The sequence below is a fragment of the Trichosurus vulpecula genome, chromosome 7 (genome assembly GCF_011100635.1).
Source record: "Trichosurus vulpecula isolate mTriVul1 chromosome 7, mTriVul1.pri, whole genome shotgun sequence".
Lineage (NCBI taxonomy): Eukaryota > Metazoa > Chordata > Mammalia > Diprotodontia > Phalangeridae > Trichosurus > Trichosurus vulpecula.
The window spans coordinates 255,800,066-255,822,468 of record NC_050579.1 but is presented as its reverse complement, the minus strand read 5'-3'; the positions used below and the strand labels follow the sequence as shown (position 1 = coordinate 255,822,468).

Here is a 22,403-nt window from a genome sequence, read left to right as displayed (position 1 = left end):
ACCAGAACTAGATATATTATCAGTGGAAGGCACAATTCCACAGTGGGTCAAATACATGCTGTTGAATTCTGTATAAATAACTTTGATTCAAAGAGGTGACATCCATTCTATGTGCCGTGGGATGACTAAGACATAAAATCTTTTCTCAAGAACATTCATACAAATGCCACAAAAATATGGTGAGTGTGTTAGGAGCAATATTTCTTAGAGTAATGCAGCCATGTAGGCTGATCTAGTTTTTCCCTAATGCCCTACCCCACACGGGAAAGTCTAGTTTTTTCCTTAAAAGTTATTGAGACTATCCCCAAGACTTAATTGGCTCAGGCAATTACGGCTTGGGCCAATGAAGCAGCTCCCTGGTGACTAGGAAGCCAGGGAAAACTGTTCCTCTCTCAAGGTTTTGATCTGCAGGAAAGCGCGGACAACTCGGACAACAGCAGGAAAGCCTTAATGCTTAATGCTTAATCCTTGCTGAAGATTCTTTCAGTGAACAGGCACTGATTAAACACTTAATAGCCAGACACTTGAAGTAAACATCCTTTTTAAAAAAAACTGTTAAAATTGTTAACAAAACTGGACAACACGTTAACAAAATGGACAGCTCTCATTTTGCTCTTTTTCATTTTAAAATAAGTTTTATTGTTTAAAATTCAAAATAAGTTTTCTGTTTCTTATATCACCATGGTGTCCCATATATCCCTCCCTCTCCTAGAGAGGCATCCCATATGACAATTAGTTTTTTTTTTGATAATAAAAAGAAAAAAATGTCACCACAACTGATCGATACATTGAAAACGTCCAAAAATATGTGCAATGTGTGACACCTGTGGACCTCCAACCTCCATGAAGGGGCAGAGTTGGGGGTGTCTTCTCATTTCTCTTCATTTGAGTCCAACTTGATCTTTATAATTTTTTTAGATTTACTTTTGATTTTTTTTAGAGGGGTAGTTTTTTTCATTACACTGTTGTATAACATTTTCTTGACTCTGCTTACTTCATCTTGCATAGTTCACATAAAATTTTCCATGCTTCTTTGTATTCATCACACATCATTTCTTATAGCACAGTAATATTCCACTATGTTCATGTACCACAATTTTTTTAGCCATTCCCCAATTGATAGAGGTCTGCTTTGTTTCCAATTTTCAGCTATCACGAAAAGTGCTGCTATAAATATATTTTAGTATATGGGGATTTTTTTTCTTATCAAGAGCTTCCTTGGGGTATAAACTCAGTAACAGTCTCTGGTTCAAATGGGACAGACAGCTTAGTCACTTTATTTGCAATTCCCAATTGCTTTCGAAAATGGTTGTACTATGTACAGTTCTACCAACAATGTATTAATATGTTTCTCTTTCTACAAATTCTCCAAAATCGACTGTTGCCATTTTGGGGGTCATTTTTGCCAATTTGCAGGGTGTGAGCTGAAACCTCAGAGTTTTTAATTATTTATTTATTTTTAGTTTTTAATGTTCACTTCCATAAGATTTTGGGTTTTGAATTTTCTCTTCCACCCTCTCCTCCCCCCTCCCCAAGATGGCGTGCAATCTGATATAGGCTCTACTTATACATTCATATTAAACATATCTTCACATTAGTCATGAGGCAAAGAAGAATTAGATCTAATGGGAGGAACCACGAGAAAAGAAGAAACAAAACAAAACAACAAAAGAAAAAGGAAATAGTATCTTTCCATCTGCATTCAGACTCCAAAGTTCTTTCTCTGGATGTGGATAGCATTTTCTATCATTTGTCTTTTGAAGTTGTCTTGGATCCTTGCATTGCTGAGAAGGACTAGGTCTGTCAAGGACAGTCTTCACACAATGTGGCTGTTTCTGTGTAAAAAATGTTTTTCTGGTTCTGCTCATATTACGCTGCATCAGTTCATATAAGTCTTTCCAGGGTTTTCTGAAATCTTCCTGCTCATCATTTATCATGCAACAATATTCCATTACATTCATATACCACAGCTTATTCAGCCATTCCCCAATTGATGGGCATCCCCTCAATTTCCAATTCTTTGCCACTACAAAGAGAGCTGCTATAAATATTTTTGTCATGTGGGTACTTTTCCCATTTTTGTGATCCTTTGGGGATATCGACCTAGATGTGGTATTGCTAGGTCAAAGGGTATGCACAATTTTCTAGCCCTTTGGGCATAGTTCCAAATTGCTTTCCAGAATGGTTGGATCAATTCACAACTCCACCAACAATGCATTAGTGTTCCAATTTTCCCACATCTCCAACATTTACCATTTTCCTGTTTTGTCATGTCAGGCAATCTGATAGGTGTGATGTGATATCACAGAGTCGTTTTGATTTGCATTTCTCTAATCAATAGTGATTTAGAGCATTTTTCATCTTATTGTTAGATGGCTTTAATTTCTTCCTCTGAAAACTGCCTGTTCATATCCTCTGACCATTTATCAATTGGGGAATGTCTTATATTCTTATAAATTTGATTCAGTTCTCTAGCTATTTTAGAGATGAAGCCTCTATCAGAGACACTAGCTGTAAAAATTGTTTCCCAACTTTCTGCTTCCCTTCTAGTCTTGGTTGTGTTGGCTTTATTTGTCCAGAAACTTTTCAATTTAATGTAATCAAAATCATTCATTTTGCATTTCATAATGTTCTCTATCTTTTATTTGGTCATAAATTCTTCCCTTCTGCGTAGGTCTGACAGGTGAACTTGCTCTCCTAGTTTGCTTATAGTGTCAGTCTTTATATCTAAATCATGTACCCATTTTGGCTTTATCTTGGTATACAGTGTAAGATGTTGGTCTATGCCTAGTTTCTGCCATACTATTTTCCAGTATTCCCAGCAGTTTTTGTTAAATAGTGAGTTCTTATCCCAGAAGCTGGAGTCTTTGGGTTTATCAAACAGATTGCTATAATCATTGACTGTTGTGTCTTGTGTACTTAAACTATTCCACTGATCCACTACTCTATTTCTTAGCCACTACCAAGTAGTCTTGATGATTGCTGCTTTATAATACAATTTAAGATCTGGTACAGGTAGGCCACCTTCCCTTGCATTTCTTTTCATTAATTCCCTTGATATTCTGGACCTTTTGTTCTTCCATATGGTACTAAATAAGTAAATTAATTTAGGTAGAATTGTCATTTTTATTATATTAGCTCGGTCTAACCATGAGCAATTGATATTTTTCCAATTGTTTAGATCTGACTTTATTAGCGTGAAAAATGTTTTGTAATTGTGTTCATATAGTTCCTGGGTTTGTTTTGGTAGGTAGACTCCCAAATATTTTATAACGTCTACAGTAACTTTAAATGGAATTTCTCTTTCTATCTATTCCTGCTGTGCTTTCTTGGTTATATATACGGAAATGCTGAAGATTTATGTGGGTTTATTTTATATTCTGCAATTTTGCTAAAGTTGTTTATTATTTCAAGTAGTTTTTTTCACTTGATTCTCTAAGTATAACATCATATCATCTGCAAATAGTGATAGCTTTTTTTCTTCTTTGCCTATCCTAATTTATTTTTTTCTCTTATTCCTAAAGCTAACATTTCCAGTACAATATTGAATAACAGTGGTAATAACAGACATCCTTGTTCACCCTTGATCTTATTGGAAATGCTTCTAGCTAATCCTCTTTACATATACTGCTTGCTGATGGTTTTAGATAGATGCTATCTTCATTTTAAGGAAGACTCCATTTATTCCTATGTTCTTTGGTGTTTTTAATACCAATGGCTGTTGTATTTTGTCAAATGCTTTTCTGCATCTATTGAGATAATCATATGATTTCTGTTATTTTTGTTATTGATATGGCCAATTATGTTGATAGTTTTCCTAATATTGAACCAGCCCTGCATTCCTGGTATGAATCATACTTAGTCATAGTGTATTATCCTCAAGATAAGTTGCCATAAACTTTTTGCTAATATTTTATTTAAAATTTTTGCATCTATACACATTAGGGAAATTGGTCTATAATTTTTTTTCTCTTCCCAGTTTAGCACCATATTTGTGTCATAGAAAGAATTTGGTAAGACTTCTTTGCCTATTTTCCCAAATAGTTTATATAGTACTGGAATTATTTGTTCTTTAAATGCTCGAGAGAATTCACTTGTAAATCCATGTGGCCCTGGCGATTTTTTCTTAGGGAGTGCATTGATGACTTGTTCAATTTCTTTTTCTGAAATGAGCATAAGTATCTTATTTCCTTTTCCGTTAATCTGGGCAATTTAGATTGTCATATTTATTGGCATGCAGTTGTGCAAAATAGCTCCTAATTATTGTTTTGATTTCCTCTTCATTGGTGGTGAATTCACCCTTTCTGTTTTTCATGCTGGTAACTTGGTTTTCTTCTTTCTTTTTTTTAATCAAATTAACCAAAGGTTTGTCTACTTTACTGGTTTTTTCATAAAATCAGGTCTTAGTTTTATTAGTTCAATAGTTTTCTTAGTTTCAATTTTATTACACTCTCCTTTAGGTTTCAGAATTTCTAATTTGGTATTTAGTTGGAGATTTTTAATTTGTCCTTTTTCTAGCTTTTTTAGTTGCATGCCCAATTCATTGATCTCTTCTTTCTCTATTTTATTCAGGTAAGCATGTAGAGATATAAAACTTCCCTAAGAACAGCTTTTGCTGCATTCCATAAGTTTTGGTATGTTGTCTCATAATTGTCATTCTCTTGGATGAAGTTATTGATTGTTTCTATGACTTGTTGTTTGACTCATTCATTCTTTAGAATTAGATTATTTAGTTTCCAATTAATTTTTAGTCTATCATTCCATGGCCCTTTATTACATGTAATTTTTATTGCATCATGATCTGGAAGGGATGCATTTAATATTTCTGCCTTTCTGCTTTGGATTGTGAGGTTTTTATGCCCTAATACATGGTCAATTTTTGTGTAGGGTGCCATGTACCACTAAGAAAAAGGTATATCCAAGGCAAAATATGGATTTTCAATAAAATAGAGGACTTTCAAGCTTTCTCAGTGAAAAGGCCAGAGCTGAATAGAAAATTTGACTTTCAAACACAAGAATCAAGAGAAGCATGAAAAGGTAAACAAGAAAGAAAACCAGAAATAAGGGACTTACTAAAGTTGAATTGTTTTGTTTACATTCCTACATAGAAAGATGATGGGTATGATTCATGAGACCTCAATATCATAGTAGCTGAAAGGAATATGCATATATATATATGTATGTGTGCATGTATACATACATATACATATACATATACACACACAAAGGGCACAGGGTGAGTTGAATACGAAGGGATATCTAAAAAAATAAAATCAATTTAAGGGATAAGAGAGGAATATATTGAGAGAGGGAGAAAGGGAGAGATAGAATGGGGTAAATTATCTCGCATAAAAGTGGCAAGAAAAAGTGGTTCTGTAGGAAGGGAAGAGGGGGCAGGTGAGGCGGAATGAGTAAATCTTGCTCTCATCGGATTTGACCTGAGGAGGGAATACCATACACACTTAATTGGGTATCTTACCCCACAGGAAAGAAGAAGGAAGAAGATAAAAAGGGGGGATGATAGAAGGGAGGGCAGACAGGGGGAGGAGGTAATCAGAAACAAACACTTTCGAAAAGGGACAGGGTCAAGGGAGAAAACTGGATAAAGGGGGATAGGTTAGGAAGGAGCAAAACATAGTTAATCTTTCACAACATGAGTATTGTGGAAGGGTTTTACATAATGATACGCATGTGGCCTATGTTGAATTGCTTGCCTTCTTAGAGAGGGTGGGTGGGGAGGGAAGAGGGGAGAGAATTTGGAACTCAAAGTTTTAAAAACAGATGTTCAAAAACAACAACAACAACAAAAATAGTTTTTTCATGCAACTAGGAAATAAGATACACAGGCAATGGGGTGTAGAAATTTATCTTGCCCTACAAGAGAAGAAGGGAAAGGGGGATGGGAGGCAAGTGGGGTGACAGATGGGAGGGCTGACTGGGGAATGGGGCAACCAGAATATACACCATCTTGGAGTGGGGGCAGGGTAGAAACGGGGAAAAAATTTGTAATTCAAACTTTTGTGAAAATCAATGCTGAAAACTAAATACGGTAAATAAATTTTAAATAAAATAAAATAGTGCTAATAACAGCAAAAAAAAAAAAAAAGGTATATTCCTTTCTATCCTCGTTCGATTTTCTCCAGAGGTCAACCATATCAAAATCATTTCTAAATCTCTATTCATCTCCTTAATTTCTTTCTTATTTTGTGGTTAAACCTCAGGGTTTTTTTATTTGCACTTATCTTTATTATTGGCAATTTAGAGCATTTTTTCATGTGTTTGTGAATATCTGGAAGTTCTTTTGAGAATTATTTGTATTCTTGGACTATTTATTTATTGGGGAATGGCTAGTAGTCATATATGTGTATACATATAAGCATATATTTCATATATCTTGGATACCAAACTCCTATCAGGCAAATTTTATACATTTTTTTCACATTCAACCACTTAACCTCCTTATCCACAATGCACTTCTGCTATAAATTCTTCTGCTGTAAACACAGCATTATGTTCCTTTAGTTCCTTTAATCTTTTTTTGAGATTATTCCTATTCCTGGCTCTCCTATTCCACTGGGCTCTCCCCCCCCCGCCGACACCTCTGATCCCCTCTTCTTGTTTGATATCCCCCCTTCTGCTCCCCTTTAGCTAGTCGTGTTCATTAGTTTTTAAAGTTCATTTTTTGTGCTTCTTTCCAATAAGGATTTCTCTCACTCTCGATCTTCTCTTTCTGTTTACTCTGGACCCTAATTCTCTATTTCATGATCCCTATAATATGTCATCTCTCTTTTCTCCAAGGTATCCATTCTAGGCTCTTTCTGCCACTGTCTGGTAAGGCTTGCCCCATGGATTCTTCTCTTCCACCGTGTCTCATTTCCAGAACAATATTAATTATAAGAGTTGCTACAGAGGGCACATAGTAGGGCTCCTCTCCCACCAAACCCCTAATGTCACTGATCTATAGCCTTTGTTGTTGATCTTTTTTTCTCCTACGTTTGCCTGGAAATCTCCCTGTGTCTATGCTCTCTTAGTCCTCCAGGTGCCAAATCCCCCCATAGGTTCCAACTCCCCCCTGCCCACTGCACGTAGACTTTTCAGGCACTGAATCCCCCATGCTTTAGCCAGTGCAGGTCCTCATGTCCCTTTACCAACCATGTCTCTTCACTCTTAGAAGCATTTATGCCTCTTTCCTTTCCCCTCCCATTGCAGTCCTTCCTTCCTCCTCCTTACCCACCCTGCTGAAGTCTTTTTCTGAGAACACAGAAATCACCTTCCTCTTATTGCTAGCCCTTCATTTGACCCACATCACTCACTTATCTCTATTACCCTCTTCTCCTCTTTTCCTTTTTCTGTACCTTCCCATGTAATATCCTGAAAAAGCAGCATTCCCCAGGATGTCACTAGTTTCTATCCATAATATAGCCTGCCTCTCCACTGTTACCTCTACCAGATTTTGTCCTTCACCCCATCATCTTGCATACATTTAGAAAGAAGTTTCTTATTGGTTTCCCTGTTGCTATTAATGTTTTTGCTGCTGTGTTTATTCACTCCTCCTACATTTTTATTGTTTGGGGTGTTTGGAGAAATAAATAACGTCTTCACTTCTGGTGTTCTTTCTAAACATGTTTTAAACTCTTCTCTATTACTCAATGCCCACCTTTTTCCTGTTTGATTAAGCTCAGATTTGTAGGATAGGTCACCTTAGGCTGCATGCCGAGCTCCACTGCTCTCCAGAACATTATTCCATTCCCTACTAAGTTTTCTAGTGGGTGTAGAACAGTCTTGTGTTATTCAAATGTCCTTTCTTTTGTATTTGAAGGTCTTTTTCCTGATGTCCTGCAAAACTTGTTTCTGAATTGAATTGTTCAATCAACCACTATGTGTCTTGGAGTTAGTGATCTTAGTTTTTTATTTTGGTTGTTTTTGTTTGTTTTCTTCTGGAGGTTATCGGTGAATTCCTTTAACTGGAATTTCATTTTCCATGTTCAGAAGACTCTGGGCAATTCTATTCTGTTGTTTCCTTCATCATGCTGTTAAGGATTTTTGTCCTATCATATTCTTCTGGGAGATCTATGATTCTTAGGATGTCTCTGTACATCCTCTCTTTGAGATCAATATATTTTGCATGTATAATGAATATATTTTCATTTAATGTTATGTTGTTTTTCTATTCTTCTAGGTTGTCTTTCATTTCTCTGTATTTGTATTCCCAATCTACTGTACTCTCTTGTTTCTTTGGTAAGACTCACCATTACTGATTCTAGTTTTTCTACTCTATTTATTATTTTTGCTGTGTAGGACATAAATTCTGCTCTCACAATCCTTATTTCTCTTTTAAACAACTCAGAAATAGTGTGCTATAGTCTCATGTTCTTCTCAGATTCTACTGAGTCGTCTGTCTCATCAAGTGCTGGATCATTTTGCTTAATCTTCAAGGTCTCTGTGTTTTCTTCTTCCTGAAATCTTTGGTATCTTCCCCCCTTATTTTTCCTACCACTCACCTTCTGGCACCCTTCCCTCTATGTTTTCCTTAGGGGATGGATCTCAAAGCATCTCAGTCTCCTCCAACGATGGACATTTCATAGTTCACCAGCCTAGGTCTCTGTCCCAAATTACTTTTGGGTGGCTAAAACAGAGCCTCACTGAATACTGTGCTCTTTCCCCATCCCACCCATACACAGTGTTCTGTCTTACTCCCTCTGTTCCTCAGTTCTCTGGCCCAGCACAGGCAGTACTGAGACTGTTTGTTCGCTCCGGTACTGGCAATTCAGAACTTTGAAGCCCAGGTTGCACTCCCTGGCAGGCTTTTGCTCCTGAATGGTTGTGGCCAAGCTGGCTGTTAAGGCATGAGCAAACTTCCACACCCTGGAGCCAGGTTCTCCATGCACTCCATGCCAAATAGTGTGGAAAGGTAGGAGAGAGGTCCTGAGTGAGCTCTGGGTAAGTGATCCTCATTTCTGATTTTTTTTTGGTGGGGGTGAAAGGCAGTTCTTTACCTTCTTTTAGATTCTGGGTCTTTGGCACATAATTTCTGTTTTGTAGAGGTATGGAAGATTGTCAGGATTGGAGAAAATGTCTAGTTCACCATCTGGTTGCTCACATGACCCAGAAGTCCTCTCGTTTTATTCTAATCTTGAACGTGAACTATATAAGATGAGCCTGAATCCAGTGAGGCCATGGCTACATTTGATGTCCCTCCTGCTTTTTTTAACCCAGATTTCATTCTGTGATTTCATTCAAACATGGAATCCCTAGTGAGAAAACTCCATGAATGCAGATGAGCAACTTTTGGGTCATTGTAGTCTTAGATAGTTGTTGGAGGCTGTAAGAGGTTAAATTTCTTGAGGGTTACTTAGTATATGTCAGAGGTAAACCCGGGTCATCCTGCCCCCAAGACCAGCCCTCTAAGCACCACATCATGCTGCCTCTCAGTGCCCTTGAAGCCTCAAAATTTCAATCCTAGTTCTGTTACATGGTATTATAAGCATCTGGGTTATCTGGATAAGTCAATAAGTGCCCTGAAGAGGTAGAAGCAATGCTAATGATATTTCACAAACACTAGTAAAGTCAGTGTTTACTTACCAAAGTCACTAGTGCAAACAGCTAAGAGGACTTCTGTATCACTGCAAGGGCGACATGGAACTGCAGAAGAAAATAAATTAAATAAACCCAAGATAAGCAATTTTAAATCATCTAAAGGTGTTGGTTCTGTGCCAAGGGATTGGAAAGGGAAAGAAGAGTCTTAAAGACAGCATAGTATACAGATCCTCCCTGGTTTTCTCCCAATTACCTTTAGAACAACCAGCAACACTGCTAACTCCCCTCAATGTTTTTATATTAATATTCATAGCTGAACAGATTGTAGAAATTAAGTCCAAGTGAATACTTTGAAGATCAGGAGCAGTCAACAAAGTTGCAGAAAAACAACAGTTTTTCTGGCCCTATATCTCTAACAGAATATCAAAGATAGTTCAAAGGAATATGTTGTAAAGGATGTCAAGGCCCAGTGGGAAGCCTAATACAGCCATGACAAGTACAAGAGCCCCATTTAACCAGAGACACAACTTTTGGCAACTTCGTCCACCCAGAATAGAGTCCAAATATGGAAGTGAAACAAATACTACAGGCCATCAATATCCTGCTAAAAATATGGCATCTCAAGTGGGCTCTGATCAGGGCAGAGTAGTATAATTTAAGAACTTTATAAAGATCACTTAGGATCTTTACGAACACTGCTCCTCGTAATATGGTCTGAGACAATTTTAGCTTTTTTTGGATGCAATGTTAATTCATATTAAGCAAGACATTTAATCCCCAGATCAAGAGCTGCTGTGTAAACATGCCTTCCCAATCTAAACTTTTTGAACCCAGGTATAAGATTTTACATTTACCACTATTAAATTTTAACTGTGATTTAAGCTAGGCCCAATATTTTAGCCTGTCAAGGTTTTTTTTTGGAGCTGAGTCTTGTCATTTAACATCTTAGATATCCTTCCCAACTTCCTGTCATCTGAAACTGACAAGCGCTGCTATGACTTCATCCAAATTACTAAAAAAATTATTAGATATCACAAGGCGTAATGTCAATTAAGTTGGAACTTTCTTACTGTTTTAAAATGATTAATGAAGTGTCTTTGATTGAGCCTTACTAGGTGCTAAGCCCCAAGTCCAAACCCCTATTAGGTGCTAATGGGTGTGAATTAGTAACTAAGGTGGGGCTCCATGTGGGACCAGTGAAGGGAGGTGCTAACACCAGAGCCAATCGAAGGAGCCTAAGTTCTGGTTCCTCAGATGACATTTGATGATGTCTGAAACTGCATTAAAAGGGAAGACAGAGCTATTTGCTCAGGGCTCTCACTCTTGGCAGTGCGCTGATGTGGAGACTCTGGGCAGCTCTAATTACAAGCCCTCCAGCTGAACTCAGATGTTGATGCTTTTTGGTAACTATGAATTGTATTTGGTCTGCTTGTAATTTGTTTGTACTTGCTCTGAAGCTCAGGGTGCTGGATTTTTCCCCTGAACTAAGTGAATGATATTTGTATGTTGGATTAAAGTAAGATTGTTAACCCCTTAACGTTGTTTTCCTTAGTAAAGCAGATCAAAAGAACCTGGTTGTTGTTGGTTTTACACCCTGCACTGTGCCCCCAACAGCAGCTGCTAGCTGGATTGTTGAAACACAAGGCCAGACAACATAGGTGTAGATGCCTGAGATACTTCACTACAGACCCTTATCCAAGTTGACATGTACTCAGGGACTACTCTTTTGATTTAATCATTCAACAAATTCTGAGCCCATCAAACTATATTGCCATCTAGAGCACATATCACATCTTGTCTAAAATATAAGATTTTTGTTAAATGCTTACTGAAATCCACATATGCTATTGACTACAGCAGTGGTGTCAAACTCAAATAGAAATGGGGGATGCTGTCACATGTGAAATGTAACTAAAGGGTAAACTGAGGCAATTCTCCAAGCAAGACAAGTTAATTAATAGGGCACTGAACCTATTAATAAAGGGGTCAGTGGCTTGCCTTTTTTATGCCAACGAATTGAAGCATCTCATTTTTATGAGCATAGAACAAAGAACAGCCAGCATCATGGGGGTGAGGGACCATAATTGGTTACATTAAAGAAAGTAGGCATATCCCCACATGGGATGAAAACCAGCTCTCTCTTTTGTAAATTTTGAGTCCCAGCTCCATCCTGAGGTCACTGATAGAGACCCAGGTATGTAAGCTCATTGGCAACTGGAGGATAAGACCACCTTTTAATTGCTAAAGATGGGAAAGGGTCCAGCTTCTCCAGGATAATACACAAACCTATGCTGAGATGATGTTTTGCGAGAGTACTGAGAACAGAGTTTTTCTTTAACCAACAGTCAACGTGGGAAAGCTTAAGCTTTCATATCTAATTTCAGAGAGAGGGAAACTGAACTTTTGTACATATGAGCTTCCTCACTCAAAGGCAGAGAAGAGACTTCAGGTCTATTACATAGAATACAATCACTTACAAAGTAAAATCAAATATAAATTCAATATTAATTTTCACAGAGACATTATTCCATACATAAGGATGTCTGTGGGATACATATTGACTTAGTTTTAAAATGTAATATTACCTATTTTTATTGATTTTGTTAAATATTTCTCAATTACATTTTAATCTGGTTCAGGCCAAATTTGAGAGTGTTGTGGACTGTGTATTTGACACCTCTGGTCTATAGCATTGTCAAGATCATATATTCATTACCTCTATTTACTTGCCACCTTTTCTCCCACCCCATTCCTTTCTGGCTTTAACATATGTTGTTTTTCCCCATTAGAGTGTAAGCTCCTTGAAGGTAGGGACCATCTTGTGAGCCTGTGTTTGTATCACCAGCACTTGGCATGGTATCTTGCACATATAAAGCACTTGATAAATGCTCTATATAACCATCTTTGCAACAACAGATGTATGGAATAAAGAGCACTGCCAGGGCTAAAAGTTAGACTCCCACTTCTGATTCTAGAATGTTCTCTGGTAAACAGAGAACTATCATTGATTGGTAAATCCCAGATCAATAGTGGAGACAAATATGAGTCAGAGTCCCCGGTAGGGCACTTAATCTATACACATTTCTTATTTTTCTCTTCAATACCTGGAATAGTTCAATTTTCTTTCCAAGGCTTTTTTTCCTTCTTGACCATCCGTTCTCTCCTCAAACAGATCTCATTTAAGGGTATCCTATATTCTCAAATCCAGTGCTTCCAAGTGATTATAGAATAATGAACTCATTGGCAGTTTTGTCATGTTTCATTTAAAATGCTTACATTTTTGTGAACAGTAGGCATTCCACTATCTAGCTTACCAGGTCCATCCTCACAGGCCTGACAAATCAAAAAATATCCAACTTCCCTTCTTAATTTGGGGCTATAGGAATAGAAGGGGAGAAGAAAAGAAGGAAGTTTATGTTTTGCTTTGTGTGTAAGTGGGTTTTTTAAAGTGATTTCTTAATGTAGGGGAACAAAGATCTGATGAAAAGCAATGATCTAACATGATGCAACCTGAATTTCCTGTTAGGGAGGTGGCCTTAGTTCAGCAAGTAAAGTATATTGCCTAATAGTCAGACTTACTGGGTGGAACATCAGCAAGTTTGCCATGACTCACTGGTTAGTTTTGCTTACTCATTGACTTCTATTAAGTTAACAGGAAAAGGAAAAACACAAAATACGAGCAAATTATTTGATTGCTTTCAACTTCAACACTGTCCAATTAAGCATCCTAATAAAAGGCAACATTTTACTGGATTCCCACAGAGCTCAAAAATCTCTAACTAGCCTAGTGTTGGAACTAATAAGTATAAGACTATTGGAGGTTTCATAAAGTACTCTGTCCATTGCCCTAAAGATTATGAAAGTTAGGGGCACTAGTCAAATCTCCTCCAAGACACTGAGTATTTCTTCTGTGGGGGGCTTGATGTCTACTCTACTACAGTAAATCATTAATATAATGCTTCCTTCCCTCCCTCAATCAAACAACAAACTATAATCCCAGTTTACCCAGGAATAGTCGTAGACCATTCGAAAACTATATTTCAGAAAACAGCACTGAGGGTTCTATATAAGCAGTCACCAACACAACCTGGGTTGACTCACAAAATAAATACTGTCTTTTTAAAATTATCTTTAATAATTCACTGAGTCTAATGAGAGGTTGCATAACCTTCAAACAGATTTCAGTATTCCATAATGGCAAACAAAGGCAAGAGAAGGAAAGTCATCAGCCCCATAAAATGATGATTGAAGATCTAAACAGGTGGAGAAAGAGGTTTCATAAGGGTGTGGCTGACTTGGCCTGAACTAAGCAGACACAAACAAGAAACTGCCCAAGATTAAGATTTCCAGTGTTTCCTTTTCCTAACATTCTCCAGAACTTTGCTCTACTAGCTATTAGTATACAATGTCAACTAGCCATTCTGAGAGTCATCTCAGCTTTTTGAATGGAGAAACTTGAAAAGTCATGGAAGAAATGGTTGACAGTCATTTTCTCTGCCCTGTAATATTCAATTTTGCATAGGCTCAAAACTAGTCTGATTATATAAAAAAAGGAGTAAAAATGCAACACACTAGTGGTGGAATCATACATAGAAATAGTTGTTAGCCTTCCTGGTCATTCCTTCCAAGAGTCTATCAAATAAGGTCTTTCCCTAAGCATGGAGTTAATAATATTTTAAAATTGAGATTTAATGAATTAAAAATCCTTAGCCTTATACCTAGTATACTCACCTGGAGTATAAGTTACATTTTCCTCCCAAATCAAGCAGCCAAAATGGATCGAGGGCCAAATGGGTTCAAGTTTTACCTCTAATACATAGTGGCAACGCAATGCTAGGCAAGCCACACAATCTCTCAGTGCTTTAGTGCTTTTTCTAAGACTATAACTTGCAGAGATGGTGTGACCTTTATTGGTAGAGGCAGCACACATAGGAGTTCCTTATATCCATAAAATCACAGGTTCAGACCTATTCTGTTCCTCTTCTCTCCCCACATAATAAAACTTGCACAAAACCCAATTGTGGTTTTTTTTTAAAGTGCTTAACTATATATATTTTCTTTTCAAAGAGATCTCATTTTAGGAGAGTGCCCTATATTCAAATTAATATAGTAGTTTACTAGTATATTCCTTATTTTTAAATTTCTTGCCACACAAAAGTATAATTCCCAACTCTTAAAAGTCTAATAGCTATTATTTATGTACCTATTTCTATTCTCAGAATATCTGCACATCTATTGAAGTCAAGGAAATGAAAAATAATTGCTCAGGACAGACAGTGGCACTGCCTCAACAGCAGCAGCATGATTCTTGAGCATTAGGTGAAAAAGAGGCAGAATAAGTTGGTATTATGAGGAGTTGGTACTAGGAATAAAGCCACCCTGAAATCTCATCTATTAAGAGAATGTTTCTGAGCATCTACTTAATAACCATTTCTAAGGAAATTAATGACAGCTATAGGGTCTTTACTACTCATGATAGCATTACCAAACACAATCATATTAGCACATGTTCAGGACCTACTCTATCATCCATCTCAATAACTAGCGAGGGAATTGGTTCTCAACCAATGAACCTTTGTCATCATGTCTTCCATGACCTTCTCCCTTCCAGACTCATAACTAAGGCCATCTTTATTTGATTGGCCCGTGGTGACAACTGTAATGCCAGATTTGATGGCAAGACCAACCTTCATCTCATTCTCCAGAATGCCTTTAATCAGTGCTCCAGGATTCTCTATAGCTTCCACATGAAAAGCATATATATTGATCTGCTCCTACTATAGCCATTGACTCTGCCCATTATTCTGGTCTAGAAACTAGCATGTGAATGTCAAAGAAAAAATCTTTCTACCACAGGGTGATCAAAGGTGATACTAGGAACAAAACACACATAATGAATTTCATATGGGTAACAATCAGGAAATAATTACTTATCAAAAAGTAATACCTTACTCTATTACCTTATAAAGGTAATAGAATGATGTTTGCTTTGGCAGTATATATATATACATATATATACTAAAAATTATAACAACTAGCAAAACTCCTGTGCAAGGATGACACAAAAATTGATGAAACATTCCATATTTTTAAAAAGTGGAAGAGAAGGGGACCTAGCAGTACATGTTCTCAAACTATTCTACAAAGCAATAATCATTAAAACAATTTGGTATTGGCTAAGAAATAGGGAAGCTGATCAGAGTGGAACTGATTAGATAAACAATACATAGAAGGAATGAGCATATTAAATCAACAAAACATCAAACCACCAAGGGTGACATCATAAACAAATTAGAGGAGCAAGAAAGAAATTATCTGCTAGATTTATGGACAGGGAAAGAGCCCATGACCAAACAGGAAAAAGGGAAAATAGCAGAAGGTAAAACAGAGTTCTGACTGCTAATAAAATTGAAAAGTTTTTGCACAAACAAAACCAATAAAATTAAAAGAGAAGCAAGTACCTGGGGGAAAATATTTGTAATAAGTTTCTCTGATAAATGTTTCATTTCTAAAATAAAGAAGGAAATAATTCTAATTTATAAGAATATGAGCCATTCCTCAAATGTTAAGTCAGAGGACACTGTCATAGGAGGGCAGTTTCCTGACTCAGCTCCCCTTATCCTGACACAGCCTTCTCTCCAAACAACTTCCTTCTGCCCTAGGTTCTCTAGCAGTTTCTCTGGTGAAGCTTTCTCCTCTCACAAAACCTGTTTGGCCTCAACTTCTCTGATTCAGTTTCCTCACCATAAAAGGCCCAAGACGCATAGGTTCAGGGCCTCCCGGACTTGGTGTCAGAGACTGCATGAGTCACTATATTCTAATGACTGCCAGACACATTTCCAGATGGAGATGTTTTAGGGAGTGGGGGGGAGGGTGCGCAATATCAAGAGAAGCTAAGTGCCACTGTATTCTTCTTATGTGAATTTGTTGCATGTCCTTGCTGTGTGTTAGGGCAAAGTATATCTCTTTTGTTCAGTGTTTCATTTCATCTTAGTATCGAACCTGAACTTTGGTGCAGGTTAGACATACCACTGGACAAACCTGTGGCTTTTAAGCCACATCTACAACAGATATGAATAAATATTTTTAGAGGAAAAAATCTGAGCCACATTAAAAAAAAAACCTTAACCATATAGGAAAAAAATGCTTGAAATCACTAATAAGTGGAAGAACGCAAGTGAAAATAAGTTTGAGGTTTGACCTTATACCTCTCATACTGGAAGAGCTGACCAAAAGAAAGAAAATAAGAGAAAAGAAAATGACAAACTCTGGAAGGATTGTGGGAAAACAAGCGTATTATTACACTATCGGTGGAGTTGTGAAATGGTCCAAATATTCTGGAAAAAGAATTTGGAACTATTTCCCCCAAAGCTACTAAACTGTGCATATTTTTTTACTCAGAGACATCACTACTAGGTCTATACCCAAAAAAAGTCAAAGAATGAGGAAAACGACCCTTACTGAAAAAAATATTTGCAGCTGACAAGTGACAAAAAGTTTAAAACTAGGATATGTCCATCTGGGGAAGAGCTGAACAAGTAATGAAACATGAATGTGTTTGAATGGTACTATTCTATGAGAAATGTTGAAGGGGGATAGTTTCAGATAAAACTGGGAAGACTATACTGTTGCAGAGTGAAGTGTGTAGAACCAGGAGAACAATTCATACAATTACATCAATACTGTCATGACAAACAATTTTGAAAGACTTAGAAACTCTGCTCAACACAATGAACAACCACAATTCCAGAGGACTCAAGGTGGAACATGCTATCTGCCTTCTGATACAGAAGTGATGGACTCAGTACTGATACTTTTATATGGACATGGACACTGGGGGAATTTATTTATAACAGGACTTTGTTTGTTTTTACTTTCTCAGCTATTGGAGGGCAGGGGGAAGAAAATAATGCAGAGGTGAAAATAAAATGTAATTTTTAAATTGCTAAGATAATGAAAAATATGTGAATAAAGATTATGAAATGCCCCAGGCTTTGAGAATATGATCAATTCCATTAACTGCTTTATATGAAAAGAGCAAAAGTTCTTAAGCAGGGATTCGCCTTCTGAAAAGGACATTCTAGGAAGATGAATCTGGCTTCAGTCTGCAGGACTGATAGAAAAGTTCAGAAGCAGGAAAACCAATAAAGAGGTTATCAAAATATTCCCAGGCTGTAGAACAGAGTAAGCAACAGTACTATGAGGGTGAAACGACATAGCAGTGGAGAGAATGCTAGACGAGGCATCAGAGAAGTTGAATTGTAATCTTGTATTTGCCACTAAACAGCTGGGTAATCTTGGGCAAGTTGTTTCACTGTCTCTACCCTTCATTTGTGACATTACAGATCACACTTTCCCAAGCCCTAACTTTAGATTACTGGCACCATTCACTTCCTTTGTACCCATTCACATGCTGCTAAATGAAACTCCTGTAAATCCCCAAAACAAGCTGACTGGGCTCGCTGCAAATTTTTATTGAATCTAAACTGGGTCCTCACTCAGCAAAGTAAATATTCTATTCTCCAAATGATTTGCTAACCAACTCTCCAAAACAGCTATCCTAGACCTTCTCGTCTCTTCTCAAGCCTTCCACCTCACTCCCTTGGGCTCACTCTCTCAGCTGGGGGCTTTGCCTCCTATTTCACTGAAAAAAAAAAACTGAGACTATTCACTGAGACACCTTTTTTCTTTCTTCTACATTTCATACCACTCAGACATTTCCCTGCACTATTTCCTCTATCACTCCAGTCTGCTTTTTAAAAATTCATAATTAAAGAAAATGCTATGTTATTTTGGACTTAAGGGTCATGATACTAACAAGATAGAGAACTAAATGCTTTTTTTGATCCTCAAAACCTCTCAAACCTCTCCAAAATAGGAATTATGTACCAGAGACAAAGGAACTTCAGCTCTTTCCATTACCTAGGCCATCAAGAACCCAAACAAGGTTAAAAAAATAATGAACTATGAACAAAGAAGGCTAATCCCTAATTTCTCAAATGCTTACTTGGGACTCCTTCACCCAACACCCACCATAACAATCCCACCATCCGACTAAAAAGCTTGAGACAGAGCCAAACCTCACCTCCACTTGCCCAGTGCTTTGGAGATCCAAATAGCAGAAATTTGCTCAAGCTACTACCGCAGCAAGGAGTGCAACAGCAGCAGAGAGTAGTATCACTCTGTGCTCAGTCAGAGAACAGAAGAATGGAGGGAACAGGAGAAGGACTCACGTCCACACTTGTCCTGAACTCAACTTGACACCTTGACCCTCTTCCCTCCTCCAATGTGCCTCCAATATCCAAACTTCAAACAGTAGAAATTTGTTGAAGCTATAATAGCAGCATGCCAGCACTCTGTGCAATTCAGCTAGAGAATTGAGAAACCAGAAACTGGAGGAGGCCACGTGTGGCCAGCTATGTGGCATCCCACTAAGCCTGAGGAAAACTGTCCAACATCTAGCTAGGGTAAGTTCTGTTCATCCAGAAGTTACTAGAGGCACAGATCAAGGTTGGCTAAGCATGAATTGTTCAGCACAGGGAAAGGCTGAGATTCTTTGAGATCTAGCCCATACGAAAATGGTCATCAAAGTGGAGAGAGTCAGAAAGTGAATGAAAGGGGAATATAACTGGTGGGGGAGCTGAAATTAGCAAAGAACTCAGGAAGAAGAAAACTCGTCTAATCTTGAGCATAAGCAGATAAACCAACATGGAAGCTATTAAAAGCAGAAGAAATAAGACCTCCAGATCAGGCAAAACAGTTCAGATATCTATGAATAAATATAGCAAGACAAATGAAAATGAATACCTAAAGAGGCAAAAAAATCAAAAGAATGAAAAAAAAAGAAAAAAAATGTGAAATATCTCATTGGAAAAACAAATGACAAGCAAATTCTACCAAAAATGTAAAGAACAATTAATCCCAATACTATATAAACTTTTTAAAAATCGATAGTCTTAGCAAATTCCTTTTATGACACAAATATGGTTTTGATACATAAATCAGGAAGAACAAAAACAAAGAATTGATTTCTCCAATGAATATTGATACAAAAATTTTAAATAAAATAACTTGCGAGAAGATTACAGCAATATACCACTATGACCAGGTAAGATTTGTACCAGGAATGAAGCGGTGGTTCGATATTAGAAATATTATAAGCATAACTGACCATATCAACAACAAAAATGATATTATTATATCATTAGATACAGAAAAAGCTTTTGACAAAATGTAATACCCATTCCTATTAAAAACACTGGAAAGCAAATGGAGTTTTTCTTAAAATAAGGAGTATCTATCTAAAACCAAGTGCAAGCATTATTGGTAATAAGGATGAACTAGAAATCTTCCCAATAGTATGTACATTATCATCACTATTATTCAATGTGGTATTAGAAATGCTAGCTATAGCAATGAGACAAGAAAAGGAAATTGAAGAACCCTAGAGAATCAACTAAAAAACAAGTTGCAACAATTAACAACTTTAGCAGTGTGGCAGGAAATAAAATAAAGCTATATAAATCATCAGCATTTCTACATATTACCAACAAAACCCAGCAAGAAGAGCTAGAAAGAGAAATTCTATTTAAATTAACTGGAGACAATAGAAAACATTTGGAAGTCTGCCTGCCAAAACAAACTATATGAACACAATTACAAAACTCTTTTCACACAAATAAAGACAGATCTAAACAAATAGAGCAATATTAATTGCTCATGAATAGGCCGAGCCAAAAGAATAAAAATAAAAATTCTGCCTAAGCTAATTTACTTATTTAGTGCTATACCAAACTACCAAAATTATTTTACAGAGATAGAAAAAATAATAATGAAATTTACCTAGAAGAACAAAAGGTCAAGAATATCAAGTTAATTAATGAAAAAAAAATGTGAAGGAAGGCGATTGAGCATAATCAGATCTCTCACTATACTGCAAAGTGGTAACTGTCAAAACAATCTGGTATTGGCTAAGAAATAGAGTGGTGGATCAGTGGAATAAAGTAAACTATATACAGAACTAAATGACCAAGAAAATTCCAAAGGACTCATGATGAAAACTGCTATACACCTCTAGAGAAAGGACTGATGAATTCTGAGTGCAAACTGAAGTATAATTTTTTCACTTTCTTTCGTGTCCTTGCTTTTTGTTTTTTACAACATGGCTAATATGGAAATATGTTTTGCATGACTTCACATGTATAATTGATACCATATTGTTTGCCTTTGCAATGGGTGGGGTAGAGGTGGGAGGATGGGAGAGACGCGGGAACTCAAAATTTTTAAAAAATTAATGTTAAAAAAAATTTTAAAATTTTTTGAATAAAGAATTGAACCAAATTAAGCCCCAAATCCCACTTGGCTTACTGAATTATTAGCAAGATCTGGACATAACTGGAAAACATGACTGAAAATTCATAAAATTATGAATCTTTTAATTAGGTCTCTGGCTAGCATGAATGTATTGTTAATGTATTCTGTCCTGTTTCCCTTGTTTCTGTGTACATTTGCTCTTCTTTGGGGATCATGGAGCATCCTTAACTCAATGAATAAGTCTGTTGGGACTTTATAAATGTAGGAATGTTTAATTACTAAATTAGAATAATTTAGAGGAAAGGACAGCAATAATATTGCCAGGAAACAAAGACACAACTTAGGAGAAACCTACTTGTGATTGTTCCTGCAACTGAGAATCAGAACATAATACCTATTCTCAGTCAATTTGCAAATGTTTGTTAAGCACTGTAGAATTACTAGGTACTGGGGATGCAAACACAAAAAAAACAAATCCCTGCTTTCAAGAAGATTTCATTCTATTGGGGAGACAACATGTACATATATAATATGTACAGATTAAATGTAAGGTACTTGGGTCAAAGCAGTTTCAGAGAAGAGACACTACAGTTGAGAGGATGAGGAAAGGCTTCATGAAGAAAATGATACTTGAACTGTATCTCAAAGGAAATGAGGGACTCTATGATAAAGAGGAAGTGAATTTCAAGTACGGGGATAGTCTAGAGAATAAAATAAATGAATGAATAGGAAATTATTGATTTTCATCAAATCCTATGTTAGAACCTTCCATGAAAAATCACTTTTTCCTCATCTCTTAAAATACCTGAATTAGAAAAACGAAAATACCATAGAATCAAATGCAATGTCCCTTTGTACACAATTTTCTTCAGGCCTCCTGTCCTGGCTGCTCCATGACTTCCAATCCTCAAATCTTCAAACACCTTTTCCTAGGAATGTATACATACCCCATAATATTTTTTCAGGCTTATAAGAGATATTAATTTAAATGAAATTGCTCTCTTGGAGAATTCAATGTAGGGCCTTTTAATAGAGAGACTTACGGTTTTATACAAGGTCACACACTTAGCACACTAAATAAGTGTGCCTCATACCCACTACTCTGAGCACACTTGCTAATCCCACCCAAGCTCTTATACCAGAGTATTCACCTCTTCCACACAATCCTTACCACTCTTTACCCATTGGAGGCAACCACACCTTATCCTCAATCTATTTCTCATCTTTTTCCTACCCTTTACCCTCGACAGAAACCTATATCCCCTATGGCCCTTTATCCTTCTTCCATGAATGTTTACACCCACAGAAACATAGTGACCTCTTCCCTGTGCCAATGCAAGATCACTCAATTGATAAATTCAATCCACTTTTCTTTGCTTGAAGTTTATGTATCCCATCTGTATCAGTTACGTAAAATCACTGCCATTGCTATGTGCCCCAAAGGGAGTATTCATTTCAATCCTAAGTGATTTCACCACTTTTTTCCCTACATTCTGCTTCTTCTCCAGCATTGTGAAACTCTCTTACACCACTCTCTCCCCTCTTGCATTCCA

The 22,403-nt window shown here is 36.9% G+C and overlaps 1 protein-coding gene and 1 pseudogene across 2 annotated transcripts in view; both read right to left on the bottom strand.

Moving 5' to 3' along the window:
• The window catches only part of METRNL (meteorin like, glial cell differentiation regulator), a 42,826-nt gene that overhangs the window by 7,589 nt on the left and 12,834 nt on the right, over positions 1–22,403 (bottom strand). For both annotated transcript variants that reach the window (XM_036767427.1, XM_036767428.1), the window contains exon 3: positions 9,583–9,642. In XM_036767427.1, coding sequence (XP_036623322.1) covers positions 9,583–9,642 — 60 coding nt within the window. The remainder of the gene's footprint in view (positions 1–9,582; positions 9,643–22,403) is intronic.
• On the bottom strand, positions 14,958–15,421 carry LOC118856430 (annotated as a pseudogene).